We start from the raw sequence: 16449 nt of genomic DNA, 5'->3' as shown, positions 1-16449 counted from the left end.
TCAAAAGGGAGCGAAGTTGAACATGCCTCCATTTACAAGAATTTCTAACAGAAGCATAAAAGGAAGAGTTCTGACATCCAAAGAAATTCAGGAAACACGAAAAATTGCATCAGTTAGAATTCACGTCGAGAGGGCGATTCGAAGATTAAAATCCTTTAAACTACTAGGACAAATTCTTCCACTTAAACTTAAAAACATTTCATCTCAGATGCTCAGAGTAGCTGCTGCTTTTTGTAACTTTTTACCCCCTCTCGTGAGAAAGTACAAAGCTTGAATAAAATGTTTATAAAGGAGATACATGTAGCTAGCCCACAGATAACCATGTTTGCTATACTAACTTATCATGTTTTACTGTTTGAACATAGGGTATTACTGTTAATGTTGTATGTAAAAGAAATATAATTCATGATTGTTTGTTTTTATTCATTGTCACTTCTGCATACTGACAGGATGACATAACAAATCTATGTTCAAAACTTAGATAATCACATACCAGTACATGTGCACTTAGTTGGATAAAATGGAAGGTAGTATATAACTTTCATAAAAATTTTTAAGCTTTAATACAACATTGTTCCATAATGCTTCATTGAAAAAAGCTCTTTCAACATAAATGCCCTTGGTAGTGTACAGTACAAGATCACAATATGGTGCCTTACAGATCCCCATTTGTCCTAACATTTGAATGTAGTATGGGGAATTTACATTCTGTATCAGTTCCATTTTTCCATTTGATTCACGAAATGAGGGAAGTTTAGTCAGAGCTTCCTCAGGTGTCAAATCTCGCATTGAAAATGGACATTTAATTTCGAGTACACCTTGCTGACAACATTTACACTTCACAAGTCCATCGGGGGATGCTCCTAAATAAGGGAACTGTGGATTTAAGTGAAGTCCTGTTTCTTCACATAAAAAAGATGTGTGCAGATTGAACATCTTATCGACATACTGAGTTCTGGCAATGGCCTCCTTCTCGATGCCATATTGAGTTGCCTTGGTAGTAAAGTCTCCATACTTCCCAAGGCAGGATTTTACAATGCTGTTGTTTTCTTTACCTCCTTTATAATGGTAAGCTTTGTAAAACATAGATGCAGTGAGTCGCCCAAGTCTTTGATACTTCCACATTTGATTACTACTTTGACCGAACGTGCCTTCTCTGATTTGATCCTTATATTTATGTGTATATTCGCAAAGACTACTGTATCCAGAATCTCTAATCAAATCGACTATGTTTTTAAAATTATCTCTTTGAATTCGATGTCCTCTAAATCTGAATCTGAATCAGATAACGTGTATAAGGCAACACCAGGAACTTTACAGTTTTTCAAAAGTTTCACCATGTCTTTTTCAATCCTTTTTTTATCAAGTTGATCCTCTGGAATTGGAAAGTATCCATCCTGATGTGTAGGCCCATCAGAGCGTGCTGTAGTGACATCAGCTCTGCAAAAGAATTATTACATGTAGTTATTGAATATACATGTACGCATTTAACATGGCTATTTAATACACTTATACACAATTATTTTATAAGGATGCTTTCATTGAAATTTAAACATCTGACTTAAAAGACCCAACCCTACACCTATTTTTACAATTTTCTCTAGTACATATATATCATATTCCCTTGTAAAAAAAAATCTCTTATTACAAAAATTTGTCAAAATTAATCATCAATTTTAAAAAATTTAAATATTTTAAACCATGTAATGATGTCTTATTTAAATACTTGTAATAAATATTAAAAGTCATATATTATTGCTGTACCTAATATCTAAATCTTCTACAGCCACTGGCTTGCAAATGCGTTTTGGAGCCGTCCAGTAAGCTGGTACATCAGTAACCGATGGACCAGCACTGTCATGAAGATCGGTGCTGAAGGCCAAAATTCCAAAAAGTGCAGCTGCAACATGTTTACATGATCCATCACCCCTGAAATAACATTATCAGAATAAAAACATTTCTTTCAATTAACTTTAAAAAAAATTGCAGAGTTATTATCAGACATTGAGATAGGCAGAAACAATATTTGGCTTGGACATTATGAAAACATTAAATTGAAATTTTTTTTTTTATTATTGTTTATAGTACATAGATGAACAATTCCATGCTCACGACTTTTGTCTATTTCTAAAATAAAAATTGCGAAAAACTGCCTATAAATATCTTTATCAAACTATTTTGCATATCTTGATAAAATTTTTTTTAAAAATGTCATCATAGTTTCATGCCCAAAGCTTATTAGTAGTTTTTATCATGTATCAACTTTATGTCATCCCTATGACACTCTTGAAATATTAAATATCATTTATTTCATTGCATTTCTATGCTTATTTGGTATTTGCTTATTCCAACATATTTATAGTAAAATTAATATATGCATGTACTGGACCTTCAGAGTTTTTATTATATTGATTTGAATTTACTGAACTACCTTGTTTTGTGAAGATTTAAAAAAAATGTAATCTGAAACTTACGCTATACATTTGCATTCCGCTGAGAAAATTTGGCCTGATTTATTCAATAGTACCCACAGCTTATAGGGGTCCCCAGACTGCCGCGTTTCAGGCACACATCTGGCACGCATATACAACATGTCATTTTCTGAAAAGAAAAATTTTAAATTTAATTAATTTATTTTTTTAACAATAAATTTAACCATAAATCCAATCATATACAGAAGTTCCAAGAAAGAAAAAATGTGGGTTTTTTTTTTTAATTTGCAAAATATTTCAGGGGGTGTTGACATGAACCTGCAAAGCACAGGTACTTGGGTCTTGGTTTATAAATATGTATGAAATTATTGATATGTGTAAAAAAAAAAGGGACTTTCTTTTACATATCAGAAAGGTTCAATGGTTCATAGATATTTATAAACTGTCCAAGACCCAAGTACCTTTGATGAGAAGGAATGTTTTTAAATTCATAGTCATAAAAAGTAAAAGTTTTACAAAATTTAAAAGGCCAGACTGACAATCTTGATCAATGACCATTAAGTAGGTACATATTGAACATACCCAGATTACAAAGTTCAACACCATGTATATGTCCATTTGAAAATAGTTTGAAACTATTCTCTTTCTTTCTGTTGTTAAAACGTTCTTTAGTCCAACCGGACTCGGTGCAAAGATAATGCTGAATATCAAATATATCGATTAATGGAACAGTAATCAAGTTTGAAGACCACGTAAGGGATGTATTCTCTGGGCTGGAGTATACAACGCCACCCACAGTCCTACGCTGAATATTCCTAGTGATGTAGTCATCTTCGCTTTTCGGTGCAATATTTAAGCGTAGTTTGATGGCACAGGAGTACCGACTCCTCTTTGGTCTTAGTTCTATGGTTAACCGATGTTCGGCAAAGAATTTCTGTAAGGCTTCCTTTTTTACTGTCCGTAAAAAAGGTATAGTAACTAGATCTCGCGGTGTATTCAAAAACGCTGAATAGAGTAATATGCAGACATGGTCCCCAGATCACTGACGTTTCCTATCTCCAACGCGCAAGAGTTCCGCTAAGTTGAGTAATCGCGATATCAAGTATTCTGTAAGTTGTAAAGAGTTAAAGGTAAGAAACGAAAGTTTTATAGTGATAGAGACTTAATTAAAAAGATGTCCAAAGGAAAAAGTTGAAGCAGGCAGCCAATTCATTTCTGCCGTATACATTTACACAAACAGTCGAAGTGGGGGCAGGAAAACCCGAATCAGTTTTGTTACATCGATCTGAGATGTAGAGGGACACCAGACCAAAATTTTTAGTCCCTACGACATATCACATAAATTATTAATACTTGGCACCATTGTCTTCACCAAATGGCCCTGAAGTTGTTTTACCTTCCAAAGTTTCTGTTGTTGATCTTTTTCATTTACAGTGTCAGAGAATCACACAGATTGCGAAATATCTCTCTGTGATCTCACTGTTCTGTTTACAATGAAGACAAGTCAGTTGTACAAATGCTACAAATTACACATTCATCCCAACGACAAAAATTATAAGTATTTAAAAGCTCACGCGTGGATCAGGGGGGGGGGGGGGGGTCTGCAATGGGGTCCGGACCACCCTGGAATTTGCAAGGTTATTAAATTGATATACTAAAGCAAGTAAAAGGTGACTTCGGACCGCTCCTGGAAAACCCAGACATCCATGCAAAATGCGGATTTGTGTTAAATTGGTATGAAAAGATGATTAATTCTCCACCCCCACGAAAGAGATTTTTGACGTTTTTTTTATTTTTTTGCTTGTCAAGAAATTTCTGGTTTGCAATTTTTTTTTTTGGACTGTGGTGGACCCCCCCCCCTGATAAAATTCCTGGATCCGCGCCTGAAGTTTCTCGGAATGTTAAGACTGTCTTTGATTTGTGTTGGTTTTTCTAAAGCAATACATTGTGCTGGACCAAATATGTATCTACATCAAGAAATTGTACTGGACCAGATACATGTAAATCGATCAACATGATCAAGAGACTGAGATTGTGTCATTCCTGCTGATACAACTCAGCTGCTACTTGTACCATGATGTAAAAGTATTAAAATTATAATATAAACATTAACCTCCTTGATGCACATCACATTAAAATGATAAATTGATAAATCAACTCGTGCGGCTGTGCATGTGGTTTCAGATTTGTCTTTGTTTACACTCTGTACATCGGGATGTCGATCCCGATCTCTATAGTCAAATATAATAATCAAAGTACTGAAAATACTGAGTGTGACCAACTAAAAAAAAAAAAAAAAAAAAAAAATTGAGGAAAAGGAAAAGGAAAAAATGAATACAGCAGGAGGAAATATCATCATTGTAATTCGGTTATAGCGAACGAAGCGAAGCGAGCTCAACAGACTAACATGTAAGAACAGAGGAAGTTCGGAATGAAATCTGTACGTACATGTACGTCAGGCAAATTTTTATGTGAAACATTCCCAGAATTCCTTTACTACCCAATGTCCTTTGAACGAATGAATAAATAAATGATAACGTAAAGCATAAAAAGGCTTTCAGTTTGTAGAAATCTTTCAAAAAAAAAAAAAAACAAACAAACAAACAAACAAACTCTGCAATGTTTTTCGATCAAAATTGCACTAGGTCTATAGTTTCAACCAGATACTTGGCTGTCTCCGTAAGCTCCGACGAGCTCCGTGCACAGCTAGTCGAGATGTCTCGTACGGCTTGATTTTTGAAGTGGCTGATCAATTTTTCAAGTGTTTTTGAAGGGAACAACTGCGCTCGCCCGAACAGTCACACCGTAGAACATATTATAATACACAGCTATACACATAATGTTCGAATTTCTGAGAGTGTTTCAAAACTGCACAATAACTACAAGTAACTTAGAAGGAGAGGGTGCGGGGATTGATCGCACCATTTCCCCGCGATAAAAGGAATCTGCAAAATGCTTTTCTGAGTCATAATGACCTTCCAAAAAAAATTTCCATCCTAATTCTTGGTCAGAATTTTAATTTTCTGTTGTCAAATCCTAGATTATACTTAAATTTCACTTAGAATGAAGTCCTTCGGTCACCATATGGAGAAATGATTTGCAGTTTATTCATGAGATCGATTCCACGTGATTTACTTCTCATTAATATTCATAAGATTCTGCATACTAGTGAACTAAAAATATTCTATTTTTATTTTTGCAGACCCTGTTGCCCAGTTTGTTTTTTCTTTTTTTCTTCGTTATAATAATCACTTTGTGTGATTAACAACTGATAACTCACGATACCGTGTTTTTGATACTTTTCAAATTACAAAGACGGACATAACTCCTCATGAACTGATAAATCATCTGTATTTTGTAAAAATAAACAATCATCTGAACCTATTAATCAATGGAAGAACTCTGTCAAATTGTGCAACACTTAAATGTATGTTTCATCGCCAAAATGATTAATACGCCAGTTCTGAATTCTTTCTTTCTTTCAATAAAACAATTTACTAAAGCTTTGAATTTTCAAGTCAAAAAGGCGGTCACAATTTTCACTTTAGCATCAGCAATATTACTAGTATTATTACCAGAAAATCTCTCGCCATAAGACGTTTAACGCTCCTCTTCGAGTAATTAATATAAAGCCTGCGAAGCACACTCTCTGACCAGTATGAAAGTGGTTTTTTGTTGGTATACTAGTTGATGATATTAAGATAACTCAAAACATCGGCTTACGTACTTTTTCCGAAATAGGTAGTATATAATAAATGCCATTTTCTGTATTTTCTCAAAATAAACCTTAAGGTTCATAAACCCTCTGCTCACTCATATGTTTATTTATATTTTAAGATTTTGCAAAGGAAATGTATATGCTGAATAAAATACAAACAATTATAGCATATATGACAAATTTATAAAGGAATAATAGCCTTTTGTGTCATTAAGAGTTTTCTCTCTCATCAGAGTATCAATGTTCCTTAATGGAATCTGTCGCATTTGAAACTACAATATGACCAACATGTAAATGAGCAGAACGAACACCATTTCTCCATATGTATTCTTAAACAACTGCTTGCTCGTGTATGCATGAAATTCTCAAATTTTCGCGTGTCTTGTGCTCTGTCATCAACTTGAATACTGAGTACTTTGTTAAAAGATCACCATGCTTTTATAAAAAATTATTATGAAGTCAAAGTTGAAAGGATGCTGGATTTTTATTTGCACAACAATTATGTAAACACAAGGTATATATTCTAACAAAGTAAAAAATTAATTGTCGCAATCTCAATTGGCGCTAGATGTATTCATTGTTAGCTGATTTTTTTGCTACATGGAAAGGAAAATATACAAACAACACTTGTTGTGGTTTTCAGTTCGATATTAATTAGCTATATTGAAGATTTCAGCTCGATATTAGATATATTGAAGATTTATTGTTAATAAACAATTGTTACGTTCATCCATATGCCCATTCCATATATACTAGCGCACTTTAGATTTAATATACCACAAAGTCTGACTGATCTGTTACATATTTTGACATTTTACTACAGGAAGACGTTAATGTTAAACTAACAACAAAGCTTAGATTATAAAAGTGAAGCCTTTATTTATCAATCATCAGCTTCTCATTTTTTTAATGTAGCATTGAGCTAAATTGTCTTTGGATTTTTGACATTGGAGCCAAAATACTAGTCGTTATCACCATTATATTTTATCAATTAACATTAGTTAATTCCATTCAAATGTTGACTTTATATAAACTAGTCATTCTGAAATAAAAGACACCACGTGTACTCAGACTCTGACAAACGAGATTACTTAGCTTTTCAATCATCAAATTTCTTTAGTTTTGTTGTACAAAGGATTTCCCATTTTTAACTGCAAATGGTGTACTCAGCCCCAAAATTATTCAATACTCAAGAGCATGCCCGTACGGCTGTTTATAGGTTCGGTTGTTTATTAAATTTTTCAACTTTTATGATTTTCCAAAGAAAATGCATATACTGAATAAAATACAAATATATTTGACGTTTGACAAAAAAGATTAACTTGACAAATTTATAAAGGAATAATAAAAATATGTGTCATTAAGAGTCATCTCTCTTATCAGAGTATCAAAGTACCTTAAACCGAGATAAGCTACTGACAAATAAATTGACGTGACAAGGATTAAACTTAAACTTTATTGATGTCAACATTTCATAAATTCGATGGTCCTCATAATTATCACATTGGCAACCATAAGATGTCACCAAGTCGAATTTATTTCATACCAAATGTTAGGCATTTGTATACATACTAAAGTTGACTATGGGGTGGTCCGTCTACACATGATAAAAACCGTAGATGTGGAACTAAAACCACTGTGAAAGGTAACTTTCAAACAAAACGTTAGACAAGTGAACTTAAGAGACGTCTACAGTACATTGCACTCATGGCGAGTGTGAATGGTAACCTTAAAATGCTTGCTCCTTCTGGGCACTTGATCTCACCTCTTAAATTTCCATTGCTTGTAGGTTTTCCGAGATCAATTATTGTACTATTCGGAAGTTAATCACTATTTGTTATGTTCGTTTCCTATTTCAGGACAATGGTGAAAAAATGTTTTTGATCACGTTCTGTTTTTCTCGTGATTTTTTAACGTTCCCCTTTGAAAGGAATACGATGCTCATTAGAAATTTAACATAATTGAATCCGTTCAACTCTTAAAAGCTTGTTGATAAATTTGGTAAAATAATAATACTTTTTCGGGGGGGGGAAAAGTCGAAACTTTAAAATAAAAAGGCATTTAAAGTTTCAGAAAATGTTAGAGAAGGACTATTAATTTGTTTTCCAATCAAGCAATCATTTATTTGAATATCTTCACCATTTTACAACAGTATACAGAGACTGCAAGGACATATAGGTAATTTTATACATAACATAAGGCATGCGTGAATAAAAAAAACTAAACAAAAAATTGTTCGTTGCTGTTAATGTGAAGCAGGGCAATTTTAGGCCGGGGAGTATATTTTATTCTTTTACTTTTTTTTTTCCAAAATAACATAACAACCATGAACATACGAGTATTGACAAAATGAAAAACAGCATTTTCCATTATTTCCTACTTATTAAAGAAAAAGCAAATTGATCAGGGAAAAAACTTTAAATTAACATTAGTTATTCGGAATTTATATTCTCTCGAGAAGTCTGATGAAAATTGATATTTACTCATTTCATATCAGTCATAACAACTCGCAATGTAATAATTCAATTAAATCCTTTGAGGTTTGAATGTCAACGTCATGTTGTCTTGTTATAACCCTCAATTGCTTCATATAGTTGTGTATTTGATACAAATTGATGTTAATATATAACCGTAAGGCGCAAAGGGGACTTCATTGTCAAACACCATCGTCTTAATTAAATAAATCGTACGAAATAAATTGTTCTTTTACGAGTTCTTGTGTAATTATATAACCGAAGGTTATAAAAGGCAGCATATGACGTAAACTTAGCGGTTAACGATATCATGCGATTGTTTTGATCTATAAGCATAGGTAGGTATTGCAGTGGAAATTCTGTCATATGTAAAGGACTTGCAAGTTTATAAATTATAAATTAGGACGGGTTTGTCAAGCGGTACGGAATGTCACGGAGATCAAATTAACGGGTTCAACTGACGTTTTAATAACCGACCTTATCCTGTGATCATACTTGACCTTGCACTAGGTGTGAAAAGTTAATGACTCTCTCTCTCTCTCTCTTTCCTAGTTATTAAAAAGAGAGGCCATATACATATATATTTTGTATGCAGAAATGCAACAAGTATTAAATTAAGCATAAATGCACATTCAAGTCAGTGTTGGCATAAGTAATATTTTTCTTACATATTCTTTTTATATATATATATATTTAAATATTTTTATATAGTTAATAATGATTTTACAATAGAACAAAAATATAACAATGAAAAATGTTAATATTTCTTATTTAACCAACATCTTTTCCTTTAATGAATAATGCTGACACTTTTGCAAGAAGAATTTAGATGTACTGCACAGTTTGTAGTTTTGAAGTAATTGTAATCATATTTTATTTTTTTCCCATTGGAAATTATGTTTTTCTTCATTTACCATATTATTTCAAATTTACATAGTAAATTTATATTTATAAAAAAAGTAAAAATGTAATTAAATATATCATCGTAAAAATGTATTACTAAATAAGTTTCACAGTAAAAGATTAAAGGATTGTAGTAAAATAATCAAAGTAAAAAAGTACACTTTGTCTCAATTATAGATAGTAATATGTTATAAACCTATGATACCCTGACCCATTCATCACAGTTTATTGATTTTCCTATCGACAGATTAATATCTACATTCACATACCATTCTATCATTATGATTTGACATTATCATTTCTTTCTCTCCATAACTATATATAAACATGTCTTCCAAACTATGTTGGCATGTGTGCACCAAACATAGTACACTTAATGATGTCTTGTCTTTCAAAGGTCAGCTTGATCTGTCCTGAAAAAGAGCGTCACTCCTTCGAACTACATAAGCCTCTCAGATCTTCTGTCATGTTGTAATTTATAATTAACAGCGTGGCAGTAAATACAAAATTTTTAATTATGAAGTTTTGTATTTACTACCACCCGGTAAATTCTAAATTTAGAACATGACACTTTGAACTGTGAGATATTTACGTGTAGTATTTTAATCTATTTTATTTTTTTTATCTTTGTTTAATTTTCAGCAATATAACCAACTTACTATGATATTGATAATGAAAATGTATACAGCAATATAACCTCTAAACAACGTTTTACATTAAAATATTCCAATGAAATACCATAAAGTATTTTCTCTATAAATATGAATAATAGGCTTTCACACTGAAAAGTTTTCTAGAACCAAAGATGTTATTTTTTCTGTTTTTAAGTCATCATTTTGTTTGGTTTGAAAAGAATGACCTTAATAAGAAAATGTTATATGACCTTTTTGCACTGAAATTTTTGTCTTAATCAAAAATTCTATCTTCAACGTTATTCCATTAAATATTTTTATTTAAATAAAGCATTAAACAAACTAAACAATAAGTTTTTAAAAAAAACCAAAAAAAAAAAAAAAAAACCGACACTTTAAATTTGTAACTAAAAAGTTTCAAATTGCTCTGCATAATCATTTATTTGACCTTTCTGCACTTACAAAATGAGATTTTCTGGCATTAAAATTTAATAAGCAAAAATATTATTTTAAAGTCTAACACTTTTGCTAAATTTAAGCAGATAGGTCAAAGTTATCTTAAATATTAAGACAAGAACATAAAAGTGGGGATATATGATGTAAATTTTAGATAATACTGAAAATGTGTCAATTTTATGTTAAAATTAGCTCATTTTTTCTGGACGTTCAGAATATGTTTACTATATTTGTCACAATTCTATGAAATAATCCATAAGAAATAATTTCATAGATATTTCAGAAGCAACATAACACATTTCACTGCATAAAGCAGCTTTGTGTGCATGACTCTCTGGAAAAAACTTTTCAACCTAAAATTGAAAGTTACTGTATATACATGATATACTCAAATTTTAAAGGCAAAATTTTTTCCACCGGGTGGTAAATTCCAGGTGAAAAGGGGGGGACTTATAAACAGGTGTGAATGCCTTTGGGGCTAGCAGTCTTAAACTTTTTCTGTCAAGTAAATTTTTAGTTTTTTAGATTTTTTTTCAGTTCCCACACTCATAGCTTGATTAAAATTCAAAGAAAACATGGGGGTTAATATGCTTCTTATGGTGCTACAGAACATTTAATATGACCTTTTTGCACTGAAATTTGTGTCTTAGTGAAAATAACATCTTCAATTTTATCACAAACTTTAAATTAGAAGTAAAAAGTTTATTTTAAACACACTTTAAAACTGTGACTTTGATAAAGTTTCAAATTGCTTTGCATAATCATTTATTTGACCTTTCTGCACTCACAAAATCTGATTTTTTGGGGCATTAAAATTTAATTTAAAGCAAGAAAATTATTTTAAACTCTTAAACTTTGTGTTAATTTAAGCAGAAAAAAAATTATCTCCAGGAAAAACCAAATTATATGATGTTTTTTTTAGATATTTCTGAAAAAGGTGTCAATTTTTTGTTTAAATTAAATGAGAGCAGTATATTTACTTTATTTCTTCTAAAAAAAATGTCTAAGTTATGTTTCACCACTTTGAAAAAGTTATTCAAAGTGCGTTAAAATGAAACATGCTAAAAAGATTTTTTTAAAGTGCGTTAAATTTGAATAACAACTTTGAAAAAAATTTTAATTGTGATTAGAAACATTATATAAATATTTTTTTTAAATTTAATAACTTCACACAAATATGCATAAAACAAAAAATAACTAATTATAACATTTTTAATTAATAGTTAATGTGTAATAATCTTTTTTTTAATTTAATATATTTAATCATTTCAAGAAAAGGACAAAGGTTTTATGTACCAACTCTTTTTTTCTTATAATAAAATTATATTTGAAAGTAATCCTTTTAAATAAGCCCCAATTTCAATGTATATTCAAAACATTTGTGTGACCTATAATTGATACACCCAAATATATGTATTTGCATAACTGGTATGACGTTGAATACTTTCAATACATTTTACTTTATATATAAAATGCATGCAAACTGTAAAAAAGTGGTAAACATCAAGAGAGATCAAAAGTTAATTTGAAAAATCAAAATCCACTTTCACATCCTGAAGTGACCTCAACAAGAGTTATCAAACAGGTTTAATTATTTATCATACAGATTTTCAAGGTCCTGCCATACACATTTTTTTTTCAAAGTGCGTTAACATGGTCGATATCAACACACTTAAAAGAAATTTTATTTTTTCAAAGTGCGTTGATTTGGTCCTAAATTTAACGCACTTTGAAAAAATTTTTCAAAGTGCGTAATTTTTCAAAGTGCGTTGTAACATTGGATATTTCAGAACCAGCATATCAAATTTAATTGCAAAAACAGCTTTGTGTGGAAACAGCATGGAAAATCTCTGTATATAGTTCAAAAGGGAAAAATTGATAATTTTCTTCTAAAAACATTCAGACACAAAATATGCTTCCTGACCTAATTCTACTTGAATAGAATTTAATAGCGTTTTTTAAATTATTGAATATTGTTCTATTTGCATTGTAGAATCTAGATTTAATGTTGGAACTTAAAAATAATGCAGAATTTAAGAAAAAAGGTCCAGTCTAAAATCCGTTCAAAAGCTCAGGATCGAACCCCCTTAAATAGCATAAAATTTATCAATTAAAATAGTAACAAGGTGCGCAATAACTTTTTATTTACTTTTATGAATATTTACATGTAATATCAATTTTCTGAAATTAAATCATTACACAAGCAATTGTATTTGACAAAATATGTCAAAAGTTTTTTGTTGAAATTGGAAATACAATGTTAATTTTTCTAAAAGTTTTTTTTAAAGGTCTGCATGTACATGTTTGCAAGTTATGTACATTAAGCTTTCAAATTATGATTTGGAACTCTGTGTTAAATAGTGATGATAAATTATGAATGCAAAGTGTAACAATCGAATTAAAGAAATTAATTCAACTGTTTACATTTTTTTCAGATTTTAATTAAGTCTCTTTATGAAACGATCATTGAGGCGAAAAAAAGAATATAAGGATTACACGAAAAATTTAGAAGTCCCAAGAGTACTACGATATTGTATGAATATAAAAGATTCATAAATAAAATAGAATTTCCGAAAATAAAATAAAATAATGCAGAAATGTAAATATACATGCATGAAATTTGATAGCAGACAAAAACTATTAATATAATGGAAATGACAACATTCATTCTTCTATGAATGCTGTTTGTTACAGAAGACATTTTTAGAGCTTTCATCTTTTTAATATGTATAATAACGATTGCACAGAGAGAAAACAACCCCCAAACAACACGAATGATAACAAATGTAAGCTTCATGATTCGATATTGGGAAGGATAATATTTTAAAATTGTAAATAACATTATTAATATGAAAGCTGTAAAGAGTGAAGAATAAAACCAAATCATTACAGAGCATGCCAAAACAATTGACGCGGTAAGTCGTACTTTGCTCTCTAAGGGCTGAGCTACTAATAAATATCTGATAATAGAGAGAAACACAATATGTGCACTTGAACAGTTAACAATGGCTTCAGGTAGAAAAGAAGCCACCATATACCAAAACGACCCTCTATACACAGACATTTGAATATAAAGGTAAGAAAACAAAGCCAGAAATTTCTCCAAAAATATTATGATGATATTTAGAGCATCAGACAAAGCAAGGCAACTGATGGCAACAAATGTTGGAGTATGAAACTTTTTATAGCATGAAACTGTGCAGATGGTCACAATATTTCCAACGAAACCCAGTATTCCGATAATCAAAGCCAACACCGTGGTTGATTTCTCAAATCCTTCTGATGTCAAACTAAAAGCATTTGAATTGAATAAATGGAATGTTAGATTATGAACGTTAAAAAAGTCATAAATGTCTGAAAATTCATCAGAGCTATCTTTTCTTTCGTTCAAGCTTCTCTGTAGAGTTTGGTCAACTGGAGACACGAGTGAATACCAAAATGTGCTATTGTAATTCAATTTTGTCTCTTTGTCAATATGAGAGGAATTCCATTTGGAAGGTTCAGCTGTGGGTACCCGAACTTCTCTTTCATAAAATGCCATTTTTCGACAAACTGTTAAAAGAAGTATTATTCAGTCCAGAAAAATTAAACATCCTCCTTTATAAAAAAGATAATCAATAGTAAACATCCCACACTACATGTAATAAAAGAATGCATTTTGGAAACATTAATTCTACTTAACATACCTTACGTCGTATTTTCTGGGTAAGGCTAGGCTCAAGTTAAACACTGGCTCGTTGATGTCAAGCGTTATTCAATGTTAGAACATATATATGTTATGTCTTCTTTAATACTGAACGATCAGTTTATAAAGAAAGGAAATGCAAGTCTTTCCTGCTTATGGTTATCTAATACAACATATGTTAGAAAGTCACTAAGAATCACAAGGAGTATTTGGGGAAAACCATTGATATTTTCCTGCTTCCGCGAAAAAAATATTCTTTCTATTTCTTACTGAGAAAATGAATAATACCATCGTCATTCATGGAATTTCATTTAATCAAAGTTACTTCGCTATACTAGATCGGGGTTATTTGGACAACTTTTGCTGATGCATGGCATTCATTCCCAAACACGCGATTGTTTTCAAGTTCAAATTAACTCAGGATTGTAATATATTTCAGTAAATATGAATTTAAATGAAATTGACTATGGATCTCTCAATTAAAAGGTATGAACATAAATATATAAATAATCTCATACATTTTACAGTTCACGGTAGCTTAGTCAGTATAGTGCTCGCTCCGCGTTCGAACGTCAGTCGGGACTGACATAATCGACAAAAATGGAGAGCAACCATGCCCTCAGCACTTGAAGTGAAAGATGCGGGTCCTTTGAATGAGACCTTTGTAGCAAACGCTAATGATATAACACCGCTTATTGATACAAATATCATTGATCGTTGCAACTGTAACGCTTATTGTCATAAATTATTGCATTGAAGGTTGACCTTTTCAATCGCCAATGATAAATTGCCACTTAATGAAAGAATTATATAGTTAAGCGGATGAGAATGTCAAGTATTAATGCAATGTTTTATGACATTGCAACGCTCAATGCTATCTGTATGATTATAAGCGTATTATCAGAAGTGGTACAAGGCAAGTATACATCTATGTCAAAAAGCACAAGCATCCACCTATTCATTTTTTTCAAGGAACCCTTGAAAAAATGTCTAAAGAATTCAAATGATATGAGCTATGAGTAGTATTGTCTTGATAAAAAAAATACTATTTATAGATCATTTTCATGATGATTGTATCAATCAAAGTAGTTTTGTTAGCAGGCATCAACGCTCTTTATGTTTAGTCTGTCATTAAAAAATGATTAAAGTTGATCTTTCCTGACGTACCTCGGTGAAAGAAAATAAAAAAAAAATGAAAAAAATTAATCATCTTATAAGTCTCATTAAATTCCTTTTTTGAAAAAAAAATCTACAAAAGAAATATGTCGTGCATTCACATATATGCAGTATTAAACTAAAAAAAGAAAAATGTAAACATAAAGAAATACCAAGATATGTCGTTGAATAAACATATTGTCAGCATATATAATTGTTAAAAAATTCCTGTCAAAATTTTTTTCAAATCTAATTTAATATGTTAAACAAAAATCTAAACAAGAATAGCGTAAAATTATTAGCATCGCGATTTTTAATTTTGATAACACTATATACCAAAATATTTCATAATATTCATAATGATTAAATTATCTGAAAGCAATTGTTTTAATTTTATAAAGTTTTTTCAGAAACGTCTTAAAAAATGAAAAATGTTTCTAAGTTACTGGTTATGTAATTATTTACTGCATAAATATCATTAACAATCCTTTTACATTTTCCGAGGAAATCAATTGATCACACGAAAATATAATCAAAATTATCTAATTAGAGAGAATCTTGTTTTCTCTTTAATTTATGACCATATGTGATTTATTGGCAATCTTATTAATATATAAGCTCATATTGTTTTCAATCTAAAATGTTTCATTTTGATGGCAAGATCTTTAAAAATATTATTAATAAAATTCCTCAATTGTTAGTATTACACAAGTTTTGGTTTAACATGTATATCATTTATGATAGGAATACTAAGTTACTGGTTATGTAAAAATTGCATTCATCATTTCGCATAAAAAATAAAGATAAAATTAATCATTATTGATTTGTTTTCTCAATTGACCATTTGTGATTAACATGTATTGGCAAACTTATTAATGTATAAGCACACATTGTTTTCAATCTAAAATGTTTCATTTTGAGAGCAAATTTCATGTTTTGGTCAGATATATTTTTTTTTGGGAAGTAAAATACAAGGAAAATCGGTCTTTTAATG

General features: G+C 30.6%; 2 protein-coding genes across 2 annotated transcripts; both read right to left on the bottom strand.

Annotated features, from left to right (window-relative positions):
- Positions 1-1226: 1226 nt before the first annotated feature.
- LOC134271523 (uncharacterized) lies at positions 1227-3795 on the bottom strand. Its single transcript, XM_062753721.1, has 5 exons — positions 3786-3795; positions 3015-3386; positions 2475-2601; positions 1765-1929; positions 1227-1440 (listed from the first exon to the last, which is right to left on the bottom strand). Exons 1-5 carry the CDS (start codon positions 3793-3795, stop codon positions 1227-1229), a joined length of 888 nt encoding a protein of 295 aa, XP_062609705.1.
- Positions 3796-12862: 9067 nt separating this feature from the next.
- Positions 12863-14379, bottom strand: LOC134271522 (melanocyte-stimulating hormone receptor-like). The gene is made up of 2 exons (XM_062753720.1): positions 14302-14379; positions 12863-14167 (listed from the first exon to the last, which is right to left on the bottom strand). The coding sequence occupies exon 2, from the start codon at positions 14154-14156 to the stop codon at positions 13068-13070; it is 1089 nt and encodes a 362-aa protein (XP_062609704.1). The 5' UTR covers positions 14157-14167; positions 14302-14379; the 3' UTR covers positions 12863-13067.
- Between the last annotated feature and the right edge of the window lie 2070 nt (positions 14380-16449).

This window comes from Saccostrea cucullata, unplaced genomic scaffold, assembly GCF_032062105.1.
Source record: "Saccostrea cucullata isolate Sc308-1 unplaced genomic scaffold, CSIRO_AGI_Scuc_v1 ctg615, whole genome shotgun sequence".
NCBI classification, from domain to species: Eukaryota; Metazoa; Mollusca; class Bivalvia; order Ostreida; family Ostreidae; genus Saccostrea; species Saccostrea cuccullata.
This window is presented reverse-complemented; position numbering and strand designations above follow the sequence as displayed.